This window comes from Tamandua tetradactyla, chromosome 23 (assembly GCF_023851605.1).
Source record: "Tamandua tetradactyla isolate mTamTet1 chromosome 23, mTamTet1.pri, whole genome shotgun sequence".
Lineage (NCBI taxonomy): Eukaryota > Metazoa > Chordata > Mammalia > Pilosa > Myrmecophagidae > Tamandua > Tamandua tetradactyla.
The window spans coordinates 4,083,493-4,104,883 of NC_135349.1; the positions used below are offsets into that span (position 1 = coordinate 4,083,493).

At 52.1% G+C, this 21,391-nt stretch overlaps 1 protein-coding gene across 1 annotated transcript in view; it reads left to right on the forward strand.

Moving 5' to 3' along the window:
* Positions 1-396: 396 nt before the first annotated feature.
* FOXK1 (forkhead box K1) overlaps positions 397-21,391 on the forward strand; it is an 82,309-nt gene continuing 61,314 nt past the window's right edge. Inside the window, exon 1 of the mRNA XM_077140505.1 lies at positions 397-941. Coding sequence (XP_076996620.1) covers positions 397-941 — 545 coding nt within the window. The remainder of the gene's footprint in view (positions 942-21,391) is intronic.

Sequence of the window (21,391 nt, forward strand, 5' to 3'; positions counted from 1 at the left end):
CGGCAGCTGGGCCCCCTTCGCCAGGCCTGCGGACCTGGAGGCGGGGCGGCGCCGCGCCCTCACGCCGGGAAGGGCCCCGGGCCGTGCTGACCGGCGGGCTGCGGACGTGCGGGCCCGACACAGGGCCTCAGGGCCCCGGGTTACGCAGTGAGAGCCGTGGTCACACTCTAGGGTCGGGGACGGGCGGCCATCTGTCCCTTCCTCCGCGGACCCGGGCGCACCCCTTCTGGGGGCCCGCGGGCCGGGGGAGGGGCCCTCTGCGGGCGCGGCGGCTCCGCTCCGGTCGCCGCGCGATCCGGCCCGGGTTTCCGCGCGCGCCGCCGCCGCCCGCCCGGCGTCCCGCCGCCGCCCCGCCCCGCGCCCGCCGCCGCCGAGGCCGCCCGCCGCGCCGCGAACATGGCCGAAGTCGGCGAGGACAGCGGCGCCCGCGCCCTGCTGGCCCTGCGCTCGGCGCCCTGCAGCCCCGTGCTGTGCGCCGCGGCCGCCGCCTTCCCCGCCGCCGCGCCCCCGCCGCCGCCCGCGCAGCCCCCCGCGCCCGCCGCCCCGCGCTCCCCGGCGCCGCCGCCCGCGCAGCCGCCGCCGCCCGCCCCGGCCCCGGCCCCGGCCCCGGCCCCGGGCACCGACGCGGAGGCGGGCGCGGCCCCGGCCCTGGTGGCGGCGGCGGCCGCGTCGGTGAGGCAGAGCCCGGCCCCGGCCCTGGCGCGCCTGGAGGGCCGCGAGTTCGAGTTCCTCATGCGGCAGCCGAGCGTCACGATCGGCCGCAACTCGTCGCAGGGCTCGGTGGACCTGAGCATGGGCCTGTCGAGCTTCATCTCGCGCCGCCACCTGCAGCTCAGCTTCCAGGAGCCGCACTTCTACCTGCGCTGCCTCGGCAAGAACGGCGTCTTCGTGGACGGGGCCTTCCAGCGGCGCGGCGCGCCCGCCCTGCAGCTGCCCAAGCAGTGAGTGCGCCCGCGGGGGCCCGGCCCGGATCCGGGGACCCGACCCGACCCCCGGACCCGACTCCCGGACCCGACTCCCGATCCCCGATCCCGACCCCGATCCCGACCCCCGACCCCCGACCACCGGACCCGACCCCCGACCCCCGACCCCGACCCCCGACCCCCGACCCCCGGACCCGACTCCCGGACCCCCGGACCCGACTCCCGGACCCGACTCCCGATCCCCGATCCCGACCCCGATCCCGACCCCCGACCCCCGACCACCGGACCCGACCCCCGACCCCCGACCCCGACCCCCGACCCCCGACCCCCGGACCCGACTCCCGGACCCCCGGACCCGACCCCCGATCCCGACCCCCGATCCCGACCCCCGACCCGATCCCGACCCCCGAATCTGACCCCCGGACCCGACCCCCGACCCGATCCCGACCCCCGACCCCCGACCCCCGGACCCGACCCCCGACCCCCGAATCTGACCCCCGGACCCGACCCGATCCCGACCCCAGATCCGGACCCGGCCCCGACCCCGATGCCGACCCCGGCCTGGACTCGGGCCGGGACCTGGATCCCGCCTGGGTCAGGCCCACGACCCCTACCTGACCCCGCCCCGACCCCCGGCCCCACCTGGCCCGCCTGGGTGTCGCCCCCGGCGCGCACGTCGGAGAGGGGGTTGCGTCAGGCCGTGGGAGGGGTGTCCCGGGGCAGAGGCTGGGGAAAGGAGGGAGGGGCCGGCCCGAGGCGATCCTGGACGACTGGCCGCCCCCAGGCAGATGGGGGCCAGGGCAGGAGGTGGCCGCCCCCTCGGGAGCCCCGAAAAGGCCCGCGGTGAGCTGAGCCCTCGCCGCCGCGGGGACCGGGTCAGCCCCGAGGAAGGGTACGGGGCCCTGCGCGGGAAGGGGAAAGGCGAGGCCGCTCTGGCCGGGCAGGGCCGCCGCCGCCCGCCTGGACGCCTCGGTGCCGTCCTGCCGGGTTCCTTCCCCTCTGCCCGCGTCCCCCTCTTCCCTCGCCCTCTGCCCGCGTCCCCCTCTTCCCTCGCCCTCTGCCCGCGTCCCCCTCTTCCCTCGCCCTCTGCCCGCGTCCCCCTCTTTCCTCGCCCTCTGCCCTGCCCCGAAGAGAGCCTTGCTTTCTGGAGACCCGCGGACGGTCTGCGATGGGAAATTGCTCATTTCCTCTTCAGGCACTTTCTTTCTGGTCTGTTTAGTAATTGCTTCGAAGGCCTCACTGGTGTTTATATAGTGTTTTTTTTTTTTCCTTCAGTGTGTTTCATGTTCAAGGGTTGCCTTTTGGCTGTGGAATTAATCGTCTCGTTTGTAAGCCCGGAGTCCAGGGTGCTTTTTGTGGGTAGCTCGGAGGGCCGAGGTTTGTTTCTGAGGACCTTCCTTCTTCCTGGGGACTTGGTGCATTTGGGTATATAAATGGTGTAGAGAGTCACTTTCAGGGATTGCTGTGAGCGGGATCTCATACCTGCATTTCCCCATTGCGTTTTGGCGAAAATGAGGACTCATCTGATAACAAAGCCGAGCTGCCCCTGTGACAGCTTGTGGGTAACTCCCAGGCCCCCTACGTTCCGGGCCATTAGACACACTTCTCGGCCAGTCACTCTTCCTGTGGGGAGACAACAGCCACAGGAGACGACAGCCAACAGCTCCTCTAACCCCGCATGGCCCCCGCAGCCTGCTTCTGCTCCTGCCCCTTTGGCAGGGCTTTCTCTCGCCTCCTGACTCTTAAATGAGACTTTCACTAGTGTTTTCTCTACCTAGTGGGGAAACCTTCACCCACAGGGTCCCCTGAGTGCCCGCTGAGCAGGCCACCAGACTGCCTGCCGTCTCTGAGATGCTGTCGGCGCACACTGCCTTAGAGTTGTGTTCCCAGGACCTCGTGCTCGCTATGGGTGCGTCCAACTCCGAGGCTGTAGCTGGCAGGCTAGACATGCCACCACCGCCGGGTAGGCTGCTCAGATGCGCCCACAGCGCTCTCCCTGCCCCGCCCGTTTGTTTTCATCGGCCTCAGCGGTGCTGCCGAGCACAGCCAGGTGGCAGTTAAAAAGGCTGCAAGGTCACACGCAGCTAGCTGGTGGGTAGGAGCGCGTTGGGGTGGCCATGCCCGCCGTCCCACAGGGAAGCCAAATGCGTTTGGAACTGTGGGTACCTGTGCCCAGGCAGGAGTAGCAACCCTGACAGTTTTCCTTTAGTTTTAGAAATAAAAGTTCACTTTTATTTTAGAAAACTTAAACCCAAGTGATCACACGTGTAGAACAGGCTGTTGTGAACTTCTTTTAAGTGTTAGGTCAAGTTCTTCGGCCTACTGCATTGAAAATAAGTGGGAAACTTGAATGAGCTCAGAGCAAGGAGGCTGAGTGTATACATTGTTGTCACCCCAAATGGGAAGTTCATTACCGGCTTTAAGAGGACAGCTGCAGTTATTGTGTCTGTTTTCTTTCAGGCTTTGGCTCAGGGGTTTGCCATTAATGTTTGCTGGCAACAGTTGCCCAGGATTTGGAACTTTTTGGGTTGGCCATTGGTGGCCTCTTCATCACCATCCCATGCTGGATGACACCTGTACCAGGTGGCATCTGCATGCACCGCTCGCTGCCCTGTGCCTTCCCGCTGCCCCTTTCAGCCGTTTGCTCTCCCACTCAGGGCAGCATATAGCTAAGAGGGATGCCGGAATTCACCCTCACTTGTTACTAGAAGGAATTCTTCCGAGGTTTTTGATACTTTTCATTCTTGATAGGAGAAAGATTTACTTGTGACACCATTTAGAGCTCATCTCAACACCCTGCCATGGGTGACAGCGTGGTGGAATCACGCAGCAGCTTCCAGATGGAGGGGTAGAGGACTGAGAGAGCTAAGTCTCAGCTCAGCTTAGCAGGACTTGTGGGCCACGGCTATGTGACTCTGTCTAGACCACAAGCCCCTTGTGGGCGGGGGACCCAGAGTTCACCTTTAACCCCAGGGCTCAGTGCAGGAACTGGCTGAAAATGGGCAACCATCAAATAAGCTGTGTTTGCCAAATGGACAAATTAATGACAAAATGCACTTGCAGCTCCCGTAGGAGGAAAGCAAGTTGTTGATTTAACTTGGTTTCCTAAAACGAACCAGATCGGCATGGCATCAGGAGAAAATGTGGGTAGCCTTCTTTAGTTTATAATAGGTGGGTCTAACTGTGGATCTTTATAACATTTACTTTGGAATTTGAATTAAAAGAAGATTCAAGACCCTTTACTGGTTCTTTTCCCCCTTTTTTGAATAATCATTTTTTCCTAATACTTTTATAACAAACATGAATTACTTCAATAATTATGATAAAAGCAAGACTTAACTGTTTTGGGTAGCTTTGAGTGGTAGGATTTAGGGGAGTTTTTTTTTTTTCCTTTATATTTTTGTGTGTTTGCCATATTTTCTGCAATGAGTATAATTGCTTTTTTTCCTTTAACTTTTTATCACAGAGGCGTTTGCATAAATAGAATCATACAGTGGACTTCGGTGTGCCCATCCCCCCCACAGCATTTACCGTCTTCTGGCCAGGTGTGTTTTATCTCCAGCCCTATTCCTTTCTCCCACCCTCCCCTCCGGTTATTTGGAAGCAAATCCTAGATGTCATATCATTCTGTTTGTAAATATTACAGTAAAAATTCTCTAAAAGATAAGTACTTTTTTAAAAATTTAGTCACCATTTCCTGTTCATACTAAAAAAATTATAACAGTTTCTTACTATCACTGAATGTCCAATCAGTGTTCAGATTTCCCTTTCTGTTTCTGGAATGTTTATTTGTGTGCTTTACAGTGCGTTTATTTAAATCAGGCTCCAACTACAGTGCAGACACTGTGATTGGTTGATGTGTCAACTCTCTCGTTTTTCTCTCTGCAGTTATTCGTTGAAGAAATGGGGTTATTTGCCCTGTAGTTTCCCACATCTGCATTTTACAGATTGGATTCCTGTGCTGTCCATTTAGTACGCCCCTCTCCCCTGTAATGCCTGCAAATTAGTTGTTGGAAATAGAGGTTGACCAGATTCAGATTTGAATTTTTTGTCAAAACTGCCTCATCATTGGTGGCGCTTGCGCCCATCAAGAGGCAGAAAGTGTCTGGCTGAGCATTAGCAGCTTCTGGTGGTGACCGTCCGGGCCCACTGATTTATTATCCCCTGCACTGTCTTCTAGTGAGGTTTGGCCACCGGTACTTAACCACATGCCGAGGTTCTCTGCCCAGGAAGAGGTGGATTGTGGGTGGTGGACGTGGGTCACAGCTCCCCTGTGTGTCTCGTGATAAACACAATTAATTGTACCCACCACAGCGCTTTACTATGTAAACAATTGTTTCAGGCCCTATGCAGACATACTAAACTTAGCTTCTCATCGCTGTGTCCAGCTGGTCATTTGAAGAATATCGAATTAGTTGTTAACCATCGTACAATTAGTTAGGAGATTGAACTTACTTTAAAAGTACTTGGAAGGCACCCTCGAGTTGGTGAAGACCGCACGTGTTCCCCGAGTCCCCACTGCCCAGCTTATCGCTATGTCCTCCTTTTCTCCCGGGGTTTCCCTTTGCCTCGCCAGTCCCTTTCTCGCAATCCGGTGGAAGCTGCTGGGCCTTAAATGGCCCCGGGCCCAGGGCCCACATGTGCTGAGCTGGGCTTTGTCACTTTGGGCAGGAGAAGGTATCAGGTCAGTGGCTTTTGCTGGAAGATGTGCAAACTGAGTTCGCCTGTTTTCCCTCGTGGGCAGAAGCATCTCCAGCGAGGAGAAGGGAGAAGCTGTGATTTAGGGAGGAGGGCCGCTGTCGGCAGTGGGGATGGTGGGGCGGTGTGGGGTGGGGTGGCAGTGAGCAGAACCAGAGACAGCTTGGGAGGAGACGTGCCTCTCTGAGGCAGGGCCCATGCCTCCGGAGGGGCACAGCGGCCGAGAGACCTTGCAGTGTGTGATGGGCTAAGGGAGGAGACAAGGCTTTGAACGTGGAAGCTGGGAGAGGGCTGCTGCTCTAATGGGAAGGAGGGGAAGCCAGCGGAGCGCCTTGCTGGGTGAGGGAAGTGGACTTCTCCCTAGCCTTGCTGTGTCCGCCCAGGATGCTGCACGTGCGAGGCGGTGGCCTTTCTCTGAGTCAGTGCTGGGCCCCCGCTCTCCTGCTAGTGGGCGGGTAGTTGGGTGTCACATACATTCACGGTTACACTGTGTCTTGTTCAAAACCTGCTTGAGCAGAGTTTACGGGATCCTAGCAAATTAGGAGTTAGTACATTGGCTATATATTAATAAAAATATATACTAGTTTCTAGTACATAGTTCACGTTGAACTATTTGGGTTTATCACCCCCATAAAAACTTATATCATATTTAAGAAATCAGTCTATAAGGGTGTTTATCCTGTAGTATGCATTGAATTGAATTCACGATATGCTTATGAAAGGCTTTGCCATATTGATAAAGGAATGGGGTCGGTTGATGCCAAAAGCCTATGATGTAGAGTATAATGTAGAGTTTTAATGGTATTCCTATTTAACACTTTTTAAAAAGACAGTTATGCTTAAAATTACATGCCAAAATGAAACTAAAGCACTTGATTCTGAGATACAGTAATTTACTGTTTGCTGTTTTCGCATCTTGTGAATGTCAGGGGATAAACTTGCTAAATTAATGACAACTCAAATTATAGCAATGTCTCATTTCCATAATTACCCTACATTTAAAGCATTTCATATTAAAATGAGAGGATTATATAAAATGCTTTTACTTTGATTTCCTGGAAAATTGTATTGTCACTTGTTAGGGGATTACGTGATTTCCATTGCTGCTGTCACTTTCCATGAGTTTCTGCTTTTCTGGTAAAGTGTTGGTGGTTAATTAAAGAGAAGGGACGAAACATCAAGTCTGTGGGTGTGCACGTCTTTCCTGGACTCATGGGGGGGTGGCAAGGGGACCTCCATGTCGTTCAGGAGCCCGGGGTGGGAACAGGGTGCCCCCACTGGGTTTATTGATTATGGGGCCTGTAGCTCGGCCTCTCCAAGCCTCTCCACCCATTCCTAGGGTTGGCAGGATATGCTCTCCTTGAAGCCCCTGAAGACTAGTTAACGCGTATTGCTTTACTTAGATAGACCAGTTTCATCAGTAAATCATGAACTGCTTTGCTTCTGCGCGACTCTCTTTCCCAGGAATAATTTACAGCAGGTAGACACAGCTAATCACTGGACATACAGAATGGAGATGGATAGTTTATACATGACTTGATTAAAAAGAAACTTTTTTGCCTTTAGCCATCTGTAACATTTCTAACCAAGCCAAAAAGGCCTAACTTGCCTTCTATTTACATCTTCAGAAGGCACTGTTAGCCCAATACCGTGGAGCTCTGGCCGCGTGCTGCCCTACAGGGAAGCCCCAGTGGCACCTGTGGGTCAGCCCCGTGGCCTTCGCAGAGGCTCAGGTCATCTTCAGGATCTTTCCTAACCTGCTTTCCTAAAAGTTTCACAGTCATTGAGCCTCTTTGGGGCAGACGTGCCTCCAAACATTCCATTCCTTCTATTTTCTTCATTTCAGGGCCCTTTAAACACCTTTAAACGTTACCGAGGACCCGAGAGTTTTTGTTAACATGGGATAAATCTATTAATATTTGCCAACAGAGAAATTAAAAAAAAAATCAGTCTACTAAAAATGACAATAAACCTATTAAAATTACTGTATTTTTTTATGAAAAAAAAAAAGCACCATTTTCCCCAACAGAAAAAATCGAGCGTTTGGTTTTTTTGCAGACCTCATTACTGTCTGGCTTAATGGAAGAGAGCCGGCACCTCACACCTGCTCCTGCCCTCGGCCCAGTGTGGGTGCTGCTTTGGTTGAGGGGTACAGAGGAAGGCAGCAGCCGGAAGAAGAGGGACTCTCAGGAGCCTTTTTGGATAACTGGGTGTTCTTCCTTGATGCCTTCACTAAATGGGCAGTTGGTGGCTTCTTAGACATTGATTGCAACATGGAACCCAGAGTTTGCATGGATGAACTCTTTGTACTGTTACATTAAAATCCATTGATCTGGCTTGTGTTTTGAATGAATCACTTCCATTGTATGATTTTTAACATCATGCATTGATTATTAGGGGAAGTGCTGATTGAGCTATGTAGATGTATCTCAGCACACAATCTAAGAAAATTGCCTGTGTTCGTATCACCACTGATTCGTCAGAAAAGACTTTTGTAAGTATTGGGAAGCTGTCAAGCTCATGGTGGTGGATACAAGTTTTCCACGTTGTAATTTTCACTTGAAAGCTTGAGTTTTACAGTTGGCAAAAGATGTTGTCATTTGTTTTCCTTGAAGTGACAGGCTCACTTTGTTTGTTTCTAAGATGTTTGCCAGATACCCGAATCTGAATTATAATTCTCCGCCAGTTCTTTCCAGGACAGGGTGCGTGGCGAGCAGAGTGGCTGGTAGAGGTGACAGCTCAGGCGGTGACCTGGGGCCTTTCCTTGGGGTCTGGGTTGTACCTGGTGTCTGGCCGAAGCCCGCCAGATGTCCTGGTTGTCACATAGTGTGTGTTCCTGCCAGATTTAGTGCAACTTGTTCTCTCTCGTCAAGGATGTTCCTCAGTGAAGGTGGCTTTTTTAAACGGAGGGCCACGGCCACAAAGGATGCCTGCCTCAGCGCTGCTGGGTGCCACGGTTTTCCCACCATCTGCACACGTCACCCCAGCGAAAAGGCAAATAACATCTCTGAATTACTAGAAAAGAGTTGTGGCCTCACAGCTTCCTTGAGGGGTCTCGGGGGCGTCCAGGGGCCATGGGCCGAGCGCTGAGAAGGGCCTTGTGCTGTCCTGCCTCTCAGGAATGCCCTTACTTCTCGTGAAGGCCAGGCTTCCCCCCTTCCTTAGAAGCCCCTTCATTTCTGCCACTGCCCTGCACCCTCTCCTGTCCCTCTGAGTCCGAGGAAGCGATGGTCTCGGACTTCTCTGACCCCTGGTGGCTTCCCTGAGCTGCCCCCTGCCTCCTCTGTGGCCATCCGTGGACTCGTGGACTGAGTAGGAGACCCTTGCCGTGTTGGGTTTCGTGCCTGCCCCGTACCTGGACATGAAGTCCTGCAATGCTTAGTAAGGTGCTGAGTGCCTCAGCCAGGTGTGCAGCTGGATTCGCGCAGGTGCACGTGCGGCGTGGGGGGTCCTCAGGTGGGAGCAGGAAGGGACTGGCTTCGCTGTCCTGGAACTGGAAGTTCATGATCAAGGCCTGTAACAGTTTGAGGGTCTCATCTAAATGTGACTGATTTATAATTTGTGTAGAACTAAGAGAAACCAGTGCCACTTTTTACTACTTTCTCGAGCCTTTATAAATTTCCATGCTGAATAAAATTTTCAGAGGTAGAAGTATCTTTTTTCTAACATTTGAATTGATTGCTGATCTCATTCTCCTTGAACCCAACGAATCACGTTAATAGGAAGATTCATAGGAATAGGCTTGATGTGGCTTATTTTTTATAGTTTGTTTTAAAAGGTTAATGACAGCATGTTTTTATAGAAATTTCAGAGTCATGTAATATAGTCATATAGCAGCTTGTCTATAATGTGGCTAAATTTAGTGGCTTTGATACGGACGGTCAGTCCTCGGTTCTGTCCTGCTCCGTTCCACTGGTCAGTGGTGTCTGCTGTGCCATGGTCACGGCACTGCGGCTTCCTCTCCTCCCCGGCGGCTCTCGGGAGCACCCCTGCCCCATCTCTACCCCGTCCCTGTCCCTGTCCCTGCCCCCGTCCCTGTCCCTGTCCCTGCCCCCGCCGTGGGCTGGGCCCCAGGAGACCAGCAGGCAGGGCAGGGGAAAGGGTGTTGTAGGTGAGTCCTCAGACCTGCCTGTGGTAGGGTGGGGTCTTTGGAAATGTCTGTTGCTTGATCTTTTTCATGAAATTCTATTTGGGGTACATTAAAAAAACAACAACAGCAGCCTGTGCTGCCACTTTTGCTAAACATGAAAATTCATTCTCCCTGCCCCCAGCCTGATCTGAACACTGGGGAGATGTTTTTTCTTCTGTGCCCCCTTCCTTGCGGTGTGCCGGCGGGGCAGGCGCAGCCAGCCTTGCTTGTTGGGATTGTGTCGCCACGACGAAAGGTCTTGTGAGGCGCATGTGCCTCCCACCCCCCACCCACCCACCTACCCACCTGCGGGGCTCTGCATTGTCCCAGATACGCAGCTTTGGGCAGCACCTGGGATTCAAAAAATAGTGTTATAGCTTAGAGTTGGGATTTTGCACCAATTAAAAGGTGGTTGATTTTGACTGTATTTGCTGGTAGTGCCTCTTGGCTCAGCCTGGTGTCGTGGCCGGAAGCCAGCAGAAGGAGCCTGCAGGCGTGAATGGACATCTTCCCGCAACCCCCCACCCCATGCCACCCCTGCCTTGTGCCTTGGACACGGTTTCCTGGTGAAATCAAGGAGCCCCTGGATCTCCGGGGAGCCTGACTGGACTGTGTCCAGGAAGGATGATCTGCAAACTAGTAACACTTTGGAGCTTATACTGGAAAAATGGTGAGCTGGAGTCTGGTGCTAGGTGATGAAGCAACAGTTGAGCAGACCACGAGGCTGCTGAAAAGGGAGACTGCTGAGCAGAAGTCTGTGTGTCTCCACCTCTGCCCTTGGGGACACGCATCCCTTAGGACAGGGACTCACCCAGCTTGATGAGACCCTCCTTCACTTAGCCCCCGCCTCCCTGGGCTGGATTCTGTGTTAACCTGGGAACGTTCAGAGCCCTCATTTGTCTCTTCACCTGCACGAGACCCTCTTGACTACGCAGTTCCTTAGCAGTGAGGTTTTCCTGTCCAAGTCGTGGTGTGCGCAGAAGTTGTTGCTCAGCCCGGTTCCTCTGGCCCGGCGCACCGTGGAGGGTCTCGCCCTCTGTGCAGTGACACAGTGTCCAGCATCCGCACCACCCAGGACACAGCGCTAGCCGCGGGGCCCTGAGGCACCTCAATGGGGCTAATGTGGCTGAAGGGCTGGGGTTTCCAGTATATTTGGTTTTAGTTCGTTTTCCTTTAGGCCGCCACCTGGGCTTGCCGAGGCCAGGGCTGCAGACCCCGGTTCCCGGCTGACCTTGGTGGCACCAGCGTGCGTCCTGCAGCACTGCCAGGCCATGGCTCCAGCACCCACCAAGGCCCGTGTGGGGGTGGAGAGCCTGCTGGCCACACCCCCCTTCAGAGGCTGTTTGAGACATCCTCGGTTTCTGTCTCTCTTGATCACAGACGGTAAACTCCCTCTGACAAGTTAGGACGATAGGTTTCCATGTGCTCTTTCTAGTGCCCTAGTCCTTGGAGCCAGAGGGAGAGTGAAGGGGCCGAGAGATGGCCAGTGTGGGTTAGAGGCCAGTTTCGGGGGTGGGTGAAAGTATCTTGGTGGCCCCTCTAGCGGGTCTCCCATGCAGATGGGTCCTCCATGGCTTTCACGTGCGTCCAGCCCCGCGGTGCTGCTCGAGTGACAACAAGTTTGTGCCCCCTCCTCCCCGGACCTGTGCCCACCCGACCCCGAGGCTACTCCGCCGCTGTGGCCCCACTGCCGGCTTACGGAACACCCAACAGTGGGTGAGCGCGCCACTCTCGCCCGCGTCCCGGCCCCCACACCACCACTGGCACACCCCTTGGCACCTGGGCTTCTGCACGGAGGCCCATGTAGTGTGAGGGCTGACCCGAGCCCGCCGGGAGGCGTGACCCTGCGTGCATCTGCTGAGTGGAGCCCTGGGGCCTGGTGGACGCTGCAGCCCAGGTTGAGTGCATTTACATAGAGATTGTCGGTAACCAACCAGGTGTTATCATAGGTAAATTCCAAAACCTTGCCCATGGAAAGTCCAAAGTGGGCATTTCTGTTGGGTGGTGTTCTAGTTTGTTAGCTGCCGGAATGCAATATACCAGGAACGGAGTGGCTTTTAAAAGGGGAATTTAAGAAGTTGCTAGTTTACAGTTCTAAGGCCGAGAAAATGTCCCAATTAAAACAAGTCTATAGAAATGTCCAATCAAAGGCATCCAGGGAAAGATACCTTAGTTCAAGAAGGCCAATGAAGTTCAGGGTTTCTCTCTCAAGTGAGAAGGCACATGGCGAACGCAGTCCGGGTTTCTCCCTCAGCTGGAAGGGCACATGGCGAACACGGCGTCATCTGCTAACTTTCTTTCCTGGCTTTCTGGTTTCAGGAAGCTCCCTGGGAGGCGTTTTTCTTCTTCATCTCTAAAGGTCACCAGCTGGTGGACTCTGCTTCTCATGGCTGTGTCTTTCTCTGCTCTCTCAGAATCTCCCATTCTCCAAAATGTTTCCTCTTTTATAGGATTCCAGTAAACCAATCAAGACCCACCCAAATGGGTGGAGACACATTTCCCCTAATCCAGTTTAACAACCAGTCTTGATTGGGTCACATCTCCAGGAAGATGATCTAATTGCAGATTGAAACGTACAGTATTGAATAGGGATTATTCTGCCTTTACGAAATGGAATTTTGATTAAAGCATGCCTTTTCTAGGGTACATGCATCCTTTCAGACCAGCACAGGTGGTCAGCAACTCTCCGTCAGGTGGTGTGGCCTGTCCTGGTGTCGGGCCGGGGCCCGGGCCGGGTTTGGCCCGTGGGTGGTCCCTGCGGGTGGGTGGGCCGTAGGGGCGTACTGGTGGGCGGGCCAGGCCGGGACCCCCTCCACGCTGCTCCAGGGCAGGCCCGGAAACTGCTGGGCACAAGCAGCGAGTGGGCTGGGGCGGTGAGCCCAGCTCTGCCGCATCTAGGAGCAGTGGTGCCGACAGCCTGTGGCAGGCCTGCAGCCCCCCGTCTCGGTCAGTAATGTTTCGTGAGAACACCTCCACACCCGTTCATTTACTCCTGTCTGAGGCAGACACACGGGACTTGCATAAGCCTAAAATACTCATTGTCTGGCCCGTCGCAGAGACACAGAGCCCACCCCGTCCCTGCTCCTGGCCCCTTCCTCGTCAGCGCCTTTACTGAGACTGCTCAGCACCCTTACAGAACTGACTTTCTTTACGTCAGGCCCCTGGGTGTCCTGTTACAGCTCGTTCTGGGTATTGGCAAATAGTTTCTGGAATGGTTAATATTATGGAATCCTTTTTCCCTGATTATTTCCTAAAACGTTAGTGTTTGCAGGTAGAGAGGCAAACCATGTGTGTGCACATGCATGCGTGTATTTCCTTTTTAGTAGATTTTATACTTTTTTTTACATTTTAAAAAATTTTCAAGTTTCCAGAAAAGTTTCAATAACAAATGCAAATAATTCCCATATATCCATTGCCCAGACCTGCCAGTGTTTAACCTTCTGCTGCATTTGCTTTAGCATGTGTGTTTTGTATCCGTCATGCTCCTTCCCTCCTTAACAGTGCAGTACTATGTAGTTGTTGAGAATAAGGATATTTTATACAAGCAGTCTTGTTATTACATTCTGTGAATTTAGTGCTGAGATGAGGCTGTTATCTCATCTCTGCCCGTATGCTAGTTTGTCGGCAGGCGCAGCAGGGTATCCGCAGGCCAGGTTCCCGTCCAGGAGTGAGCATTGAATTTCGTTGTCGTATTTTTATAGTTGCCTTAATCTAGAACTGTCCCTAAGCCTCCCTTCGGCTTTCATGACACTCTTTTAAGAGAACTCAGACCAGTTGTTCTACAGAACGTCTGGATTTAGATGTGCCATTGCCAGGAGCCCAAGTAGGAGCCGGTTCGCTGTCTTGGGTGGAGGCCGTGGAAGGGACGTGTGTCCTTGGCAGCGCGTGGGGCGCTCATTCCCGTCACCTGCTTCAGGGGTTGTCTGGTTTCTGCACCAAATAGTTACCATTTGTGCTCTTGGAATCAATAAGTAATTTGTGGGCTGCGCAGCAGCAGGAGGTGGTAAAGCTGCCTCCGGTCTCCTTCCCTGTTTGCAGGAGTCTGCAGGCAGCCATTCCCTCGCCTCCTTCTTCCCACCATTTCGGATCTCTCTGCTTTTGTTGTCTTGTCGAATTGGCTGGAAGCCAGAACGGCCCCGGAGAACGGGCTCCTTTCCTGTTCCTGGCCTCCATCAGCCCCCAGGAGCTCCGGGACCCTTGGGGTGGTGCCTCACGCCACTTGACCTTTATACTCTCCATGTTGTGAGTGCAGAGCTGTGCGCACTCAACCCACCATGACGCTCATTGAGTAATGGATGCCGGAATGAACAAGCGGACAGAAAGGTCTAGAGAAGAGCCGTCAACTGGCCTAGGGCAGTGGCGTTCGCTTAGCTGTGAAAGCTCTGGTGGGGGCGGGCAGGTGTCCCCTCTGCTGTTCACGTCCTCCCCTTGGCCAAGGTGCATCTTGGCCGGCACTGGTAGTGGGCATCCTCACAGGCTTGGCGACCCCAGTGCTCCCTGGCCGTCAGGACTGGGGTCCAAGCAGAGTCAGTAGGGTCTTGTTTTCTCCTCTCTCGCTGAGCTGCCTGTCCAGAGAATGGGACTGAAGGTTCAGAGATTTGAAAAAACAGACTCAGACTTTACCTTAAATCAGTTTGAGTAACCTTTGTCGGGGTGGGACTTGGACGACAAGCCAGGGCCTTGAAGAGTGTTTTATGAGGACAAGTTAGCTTCAGATGGAAGCACAGAGTTGGTTAAACAAGCCCGCATATCTTTCATGGCATTTTTAAAACAGGGAAGTAAGAAACGATAAATTAACACATACTGTGCACCCACTAAGAATTGACAGCTGTCCATATCGTGTCACATTTCTCCAAGTCCTTTTTAACAAATGGTGCTGCAATAACGGCATACTCGCATGGAAGAGGACTGAAATGTGACCCCACCATAGAGCATACAAAAAAAGAAAGCGATGTGCAGTACGATATCACGTGTAGTGAGTAGGGGAGGGTCTCATAGAAGAGGTAGCGGCAGGGCCTTTCCAAGAGCATGATACTTAAGCCAAGACCACAACTGCGAGAAGGAGGCTGTGATTTGCAGTCGGGAAAGAGGCTTCCAGCAGCAGGAGAACGAGTGCCGCGTCCTGAAGTGGGGCCAGGCCTCTGCAGTGCCCAGGAGGAGAGGGCCGTGGAGAAGAGCCCAGGGCTCCACTGGGCACCCAGAGGACGCAGGGGCTGGGGGTGGGGAGCACAGAGCACCATGTAGAGGGAAGCCCTGGAGGGCTTAGGTTAGGGGGCAGTGTGAGCTCCATGGCCCTGGTGCAAGAGGACCCCCGGGAGTGGCTGTAAAAATCGGTTGGAGATGGTGCAGGGACTGCTGTGGCAGCCTAGGAGAGAAGCCCTTAGGTGGGGAGGTTGAAGGGGTCACAGTCTCAGGGCTCAGTGGTGGGCTGGAAGTGGGCCCAGGGTCACTTCAGGAGAGCCACAGCCTGAAGCCACCAAGGGAGCCCAACCCCCACCTCTGCTTGGCCCCAGCAGAGGGACGGAGGGACAGGTCCCCTGGGTCCCATGCCTTCCAGAGATTCCTTCCACGGTGCCTGCCATCGGCGTACCCAAGGGGAAGTGGCAGGCAGGTGCGGGGACCATGAGGTTTGGCGGGAGTTTAGTCTCAGACAGAACATCATTAAGAAGGATTGCTTTACTATATGTGGCAAAACTAGAAGTTTCAGTAGTAAAATCAGGGAAAAGCCCTGGTCAGGGAGGCTCCATAAAGTCCCCAAAGCTGCATGGACAGCTGAGGTCACTTCAGTGCTCTGCAAACAATCATCTTTCCGAATATTGTGACTGTGTAAAGTCTCTGAGCGATTCGAAGAGACCGCCCAAGGAGTGATGTGATTTGGGAAGCGAGAAAAGAAGCATGTCACCTGCACGAGAAACACTGAGCTTAGGAAAGCTGAATACCCCCAGCCCCACCCCTATAAATATGGAAAACCCACATATCGTGGGGAAAAAAAATTTGTGTGCAGAGTGTGCTTTTCCCCAGAAGAGTAGCCCTTTGTCCATTTGGAGGACTGACTGCCGCCGCTCCAGGGTGAGCTGGAAGCTGACGGCCGTTGCGCTGCCACAGCCACGTGCTCGCTGGGCGCCTCGGGAGGAATTGTCACCCTCTTCTCGGCATTGGTGGGCGATGGCCTGGATAGGAAGGCGCAGCGGGAACAGCCGCAGAAGGCGGGACCCTGCGCCCCCGAGTCGGCGCGAGTGTGCAGTCGGGGTGAGCAGCCCGGGAATTCTGGGCGGCAGTTTTGGGGCGGCCGACCCAGGAGGGGTCACGAGCCCCGCCCTTCCGCGCATCACGTGCCCGCCCCCACCCGGTCTGAAGGGCTGGTCTCAGCTGCCGAGTGCCCGCTGCGTGCCGGGGCTGTGGGGCCCAGGGAGGGCCTGAGTGAGAAGGAGCTGGGCCGCGGCCAGGGACTACTCAGGGCTGGAGGACACATCAAATTTAATTTTTCTGTGCTAAGATTGTTTTTGTTTTGTTCTTTAAGCGCCAGTAAGATTTGTGGTGGGGCATCCTGGGCCGTTTTAAGCAAGGCTGAGCTGTGATCTGAACATGCTGGCTGGCTTGGGGTGGGCATGCAGAGACCAGTGGGGAAGAAACCAGGAGGAAGGGTCATCGGGGGGGCTCGCCAGGCAGGGGCAGTGGAGAGGGGCCAGCCTCTGTCCCTCCTCCACATGGCCTGTCTGCTTGGAAGCTCTGCCAGCTCCTTCCCTAGAATGGATGACGCCCCCACTTCTCTCCACTCTGCCCGCTGTCCAGGCCAGGAGCCGTTCAGTGCATGTGGGAACCACAGACCCCCTAACCCATCTCCCCCCCAACTCATCTTCCCCCTAACTCATCTCCCCCCCAACCCATCTTCCCCTGTAACTCATCTTCCCCCTAACCCATCTTCCCCCCAGCCCATCTCCCCAGCCCTGTTTGTCTCTCTTTCATCTTCCTGCCGCAGCCAGTCTGATCCTAGGCTTCCATTTAATTCAGATCATTATAGCATGCGTTGAGACTCCTCAGCGGCCCCCCCTAAATCTGTAGTCAGCCCACGGTGCCCCACGTGCCCCCCTCTCCCCCAAGCCCCTTAGCACTTGCTGGAGCCCCCCACCCCACCTTCTATGCATTATCCTGGTGTCCCTCCCTCCTTCCTACCGCTCTAATCTAGAAGTTCCACGAAGCTGAGGGCTGTGTATGGGGAACCTACTATATAACGTTTATTTTGGCTGCTTTCCCTACTAACACTTGCCTAGAACATCTGGGAAGTGGGAAGAACTTGACCTTGGTCCCTCTCCACTTCCCTTTAGCCCAGGACGGGTGCGACAGGTGCTGGAGCGACCTAGGGGAAACTAAGAACCCAGTTACTCAGTGTCATCCCAGAACAGTGGACATCCCTGGCCTGACTCAGGCTTGGCTCCAGGGCAGGGGCCGGATGCCTGTGTGGCCAGTGCAGGGCTCTCTCTGTGCCTGCACGTGGCCGGTGCTGGGCTATCTCTGTGCCCACGCGCCCTGGCCGGTGCTGGGCTGTCTCTGTGCCCGCGCGCCCTAGGTGGTGGGCCTGGTGTTGGTGCGAATGTGTGCCGTCTTTAATTCCTCAAATCCTAAGGACATGTTCAACCGTATCTGCGGGATAGCAAAGTCCCTAAGTTTACTGCCATCTGATGAGTCTCAGGCATGCTCCTCGCAGGAGCACTTCTCAGACACGGTGCTCAGGCTCACGTGTACCTCTCCTAATCAGTCGTTTTATCAGCTGTTTGGTGATAACTCTTTGTAGCCTTCATCTGTTCAGCCTTAGGAATCAAAATTTCATTGTGTTCAATGTAATCTGAAAGGGGTAGGGTGGGGGGTAGGGTGTGATCATATTTTAGCGAGATAACTGAAAAATGAATAAATGTTTTAAAGTTGGTCACTTTTTTTTTCTTTGCAACTGAATGGTACACTTTATTTTTTGACATTTTAAGTAAAAGGTAATCATTGTGAAGCCCGTATTGGTACAGTAAGTTCCGTAAACCAAGTTAAAATTAAGGCAAACGAAAAAATCATAATGTAGGTATCAGCATTTCTTGAATTCTAAATATTAAATATTTGGAATTCTAAATATTAAATATTTAGAATATTTAATATTAAACACTAAATACCATTTGATTAGTTATCAAAACTGTATACATTCTCAATATATCAAGTAGAAAGTTATTAGAAACTTCACCCAAACATATCCACCTATGTTATTGGATATTTTCAAGTTTTTGGTTTCAAGAAAATATAAAGATGTAAATGTTTTTACAATTAATGTATGAAACTCTCATCTCATGATATAACATTTAAAATCTATTTTATCTAATATTACTGTAGTTGTGTGCTTTCATTTCTTTTTTTTTAACTTTTTAATTGTACAATGTAACATATATACAAAGCAAAAAAAGGAAAAAGCAGTAGTTTTCAAAGCAGTCTTCAACAAGTATTTACAGGACAGATCCCAGAGTTTGTCATGGGCTACCATACTATCCTCTCAGATTTTTCCTTCCAGCTGCTCCAGACATTGGAGGCTAGAAGGAATATTTATAATTTTTTATCATCACTTTTTTTTCTTTTTTGTGAAAAGTAACATATATACAAAAAAGAAAAGAAACAAATTTCAAAGCACAGCACAGCAATTAGTTGTAGAACAGAGTTCAGAGTTTGGTGTGGGTTACAGTTCCACAATTTTAGGTTTTTACTTCTAGCTGCTCTAAGATACTGAAGACTGAAGTAAATATCAATACAGTGATTCAGCAATCATACTCATTTGTTAAACCCTACCTTCTCTGTATAACTCCACCATCATCACCTTTGATCCTTCTCCCACTCTTTAGGGATATTTGGGCTGTGGCCATTCTAACTTTTTCACTTTGGAAGGGGCTGTCAATAATATGGGGTAGGGGGATGGAACTACCTGATGTTCTAGAGAGGCTGGACCCTCTAGGTTTCGGGACTTACCTGGTCCAGGGATCCATCTGGAGGTTGTAGGTTTCTGGAAAGTTACCTTAGTGCCTGGAACCTTTGTAGAATCTTATATATTGCCCTAGATGTTCCTTACGATTAGCTGGAATGGTTTTGGTTGGTATATGGCAAGTTATGATAGGTAGCAATGTCTAACTGAAGCTTGTATAAGAGTGACCTCCAGAGTAGCCTCTCTACTCTGTTTGAACTCTCCCAGCCACTGATACTTTTTAGTTATACTTCTTTTCCCCCTTTTGGTCAGGATGGCATTGTTGATCCCATGGTGTCAGGTCCGGATTCATCCCTGGAAGTCATCTCCCACGCTGTCAGAGAGACTTTCACCCCTGGATGGCATGTCCCACATAGTGGGGGAGGACAGTGATTTCACTTGGAGAGTTGGGCTTAGAGAGACTGAGGCCACATCTGAGCAACCACAGAGGTCCTCCAGAAGTAACTCTCAGGCATGCCCATAGGTAGTCTAAGCTTCTCCGCTACCTACATAAGCTTCACAAGAGTAAGCCTCACGGTCGAGGGCATGCCCTATTGATTTGGGTGTCCCTAATGTTTGACACAGTATCAGGGATTTCCCCAGTGGTAATGTTTAATAGTTCCATATTTTTTCTCCCATCCCTCAAGGGACTTTGCCAATACTTTTTGATTATCTGTTTAACATATTCTAGGATGTATCCAGGCATTACATCAAGCTATACAGGATTAAAGTCCCTCATTCTTACTCTGGTTCCCTGTGTTTCAGTTGTTCAACGAGCTATCCAGAGTGGGTTAGATTATGTGCTACAGAAAATTTAGGTTCTGTACAAAATAAACCTTTCTTCCTTTGGTCTGAAAGAGTGGGCGCTGTTCTAAAATATAGACAATGTCTTCCTTCCCCGTGTTCTGAATTACTTTAATCCTGACCTGACTGGCTTCATTCTTATCTCTGAGTACCAGGTTGTAGATACATCAAACAGCCTCTCAAAACCCAGAAATAATAATTACCACTCCGGACTAATGTGTCTGCTTGTGCTTCCTTTTGATTACAGCTTACATAGGACATCTGTTTCTATCCTTTCACTTTCAGTCTGTTTGTATCCTTGGGTCTAAGATAAGTCTCTTTTGAGCAGTTTCTAGATGGATCATGTTATTTAATCCATTCTGTCAATCTCTGTCTTTTAATTAGTGAGTTTAGTTCATTAATGTTCAAAATTATTACTGTAAAAGCAGATCTTGGGTCTAGCATTTTATCCTATAAATAGGATAAATACAAATATAAATACAAATATCAGAGTTTCTTAAATTCTAAATACTAAGCACTAACTTAAATACCATTTGATTAGCATCCCAAACTGTAAATGTTCTCAAAATAAAGTTAGTAACTTTTTAAAGGGCAGTTGTTTATCTCTCTGGAGGACTTGTTAGCCAAAACGACTTTTTCTCAGAGAGTTCTGTATTAACAGTATGGTAGACTTAGCCGAAACTTAAGTGTCTTGGTCTTCTAAGCTTCTTTGGGCGTTTATTTTATCTGTCTGCATTCTCAAATCGTGTTAAAAGTCATAATTCTTAAGGGTCATTAGTTTTTGTTGGAGCCAATTTTTAAAAGAAAGCAAAAAAAAAAAATCTAGTACATTCTGGCTTCTAAATATGTCTGTGTACACTTTATTATTTTGAACATTTTCTCTATTATGTATGCAATACAGGCTTATAGGAAACTTGGAAAATGCAGAAGGACTGGAAAGGAGAAGGACTCTGTATAGCCCAAAGACAACTACCAGTCCCATTTCAGTGTGCTCCCATCGTCCCGGTTTCCTTTTAAGGAAAACCATGGTGGGGGCCACTGCAGAAATGGCACAGTCACATTTTCACAGCTGTTGCCCCTCCAGAATCCTCCTTGGTAAAGGGCTGGACCTAGTTCTCAAGTTACTGCTGGTTTTAAATGGGTAGATTAAAATTGCTTTGTCCCCAAGTTAGCAGTGACATTCAGTACATTCGATGCTTAAACGGAAAGGAAGCCCCAGACTGGGCCCTCGGCTGTCGGCAGCCAGGGCAGCAGGGCAGGTCACTGTGGCCCCTGGCCTGTGGGGCTGCAAGGCGGGGGTCGCCCTGGCAGGCCCACCCTGGGGTGCAGCGTGTCTGGGTTTCTGGGACGGCCTCTTCCCAAGAAGGAGCCTCCCCACGTTTCTTCGTCCTGATTCCCGCCCCATGAACTGAATCAGATGATGCTGTTGGCAATCAGAAAGCAAAATGTCATCTGTGATTTTTTCTGGATGGTTTTCAAAATGGAGAAATGTCAAAGAGACCAGGATGCTGCTGGCCAGGGACCCAGAGGAGAGGGTTCAGCAAGGTGTGGAAGTAGGGTGCTTGGGGTCGCGCCTTCTGAGCTGACCTGAACACCTCCTGGCCCCTCCTCGTGGCCTTTGCGCGTCTGCCAGGTGCAGAGCTGCCCACGGGGCCGTGCTGGGGCTTCTGACCAACTTCCCACGGTGGCCGCGGTGGGGAGACCCTCGATAAATGCTTGTTAAAATAATTCATGGGAAATAACTGAGGTATTTTAATTGAACTCTATTAGAGTTTCTTAAAAATAGACACTAACCCCTAAGGGCATCGTGCCTTGTCCCTGGTGAAAACCTTTCGGCCTAGGTGCTGACCT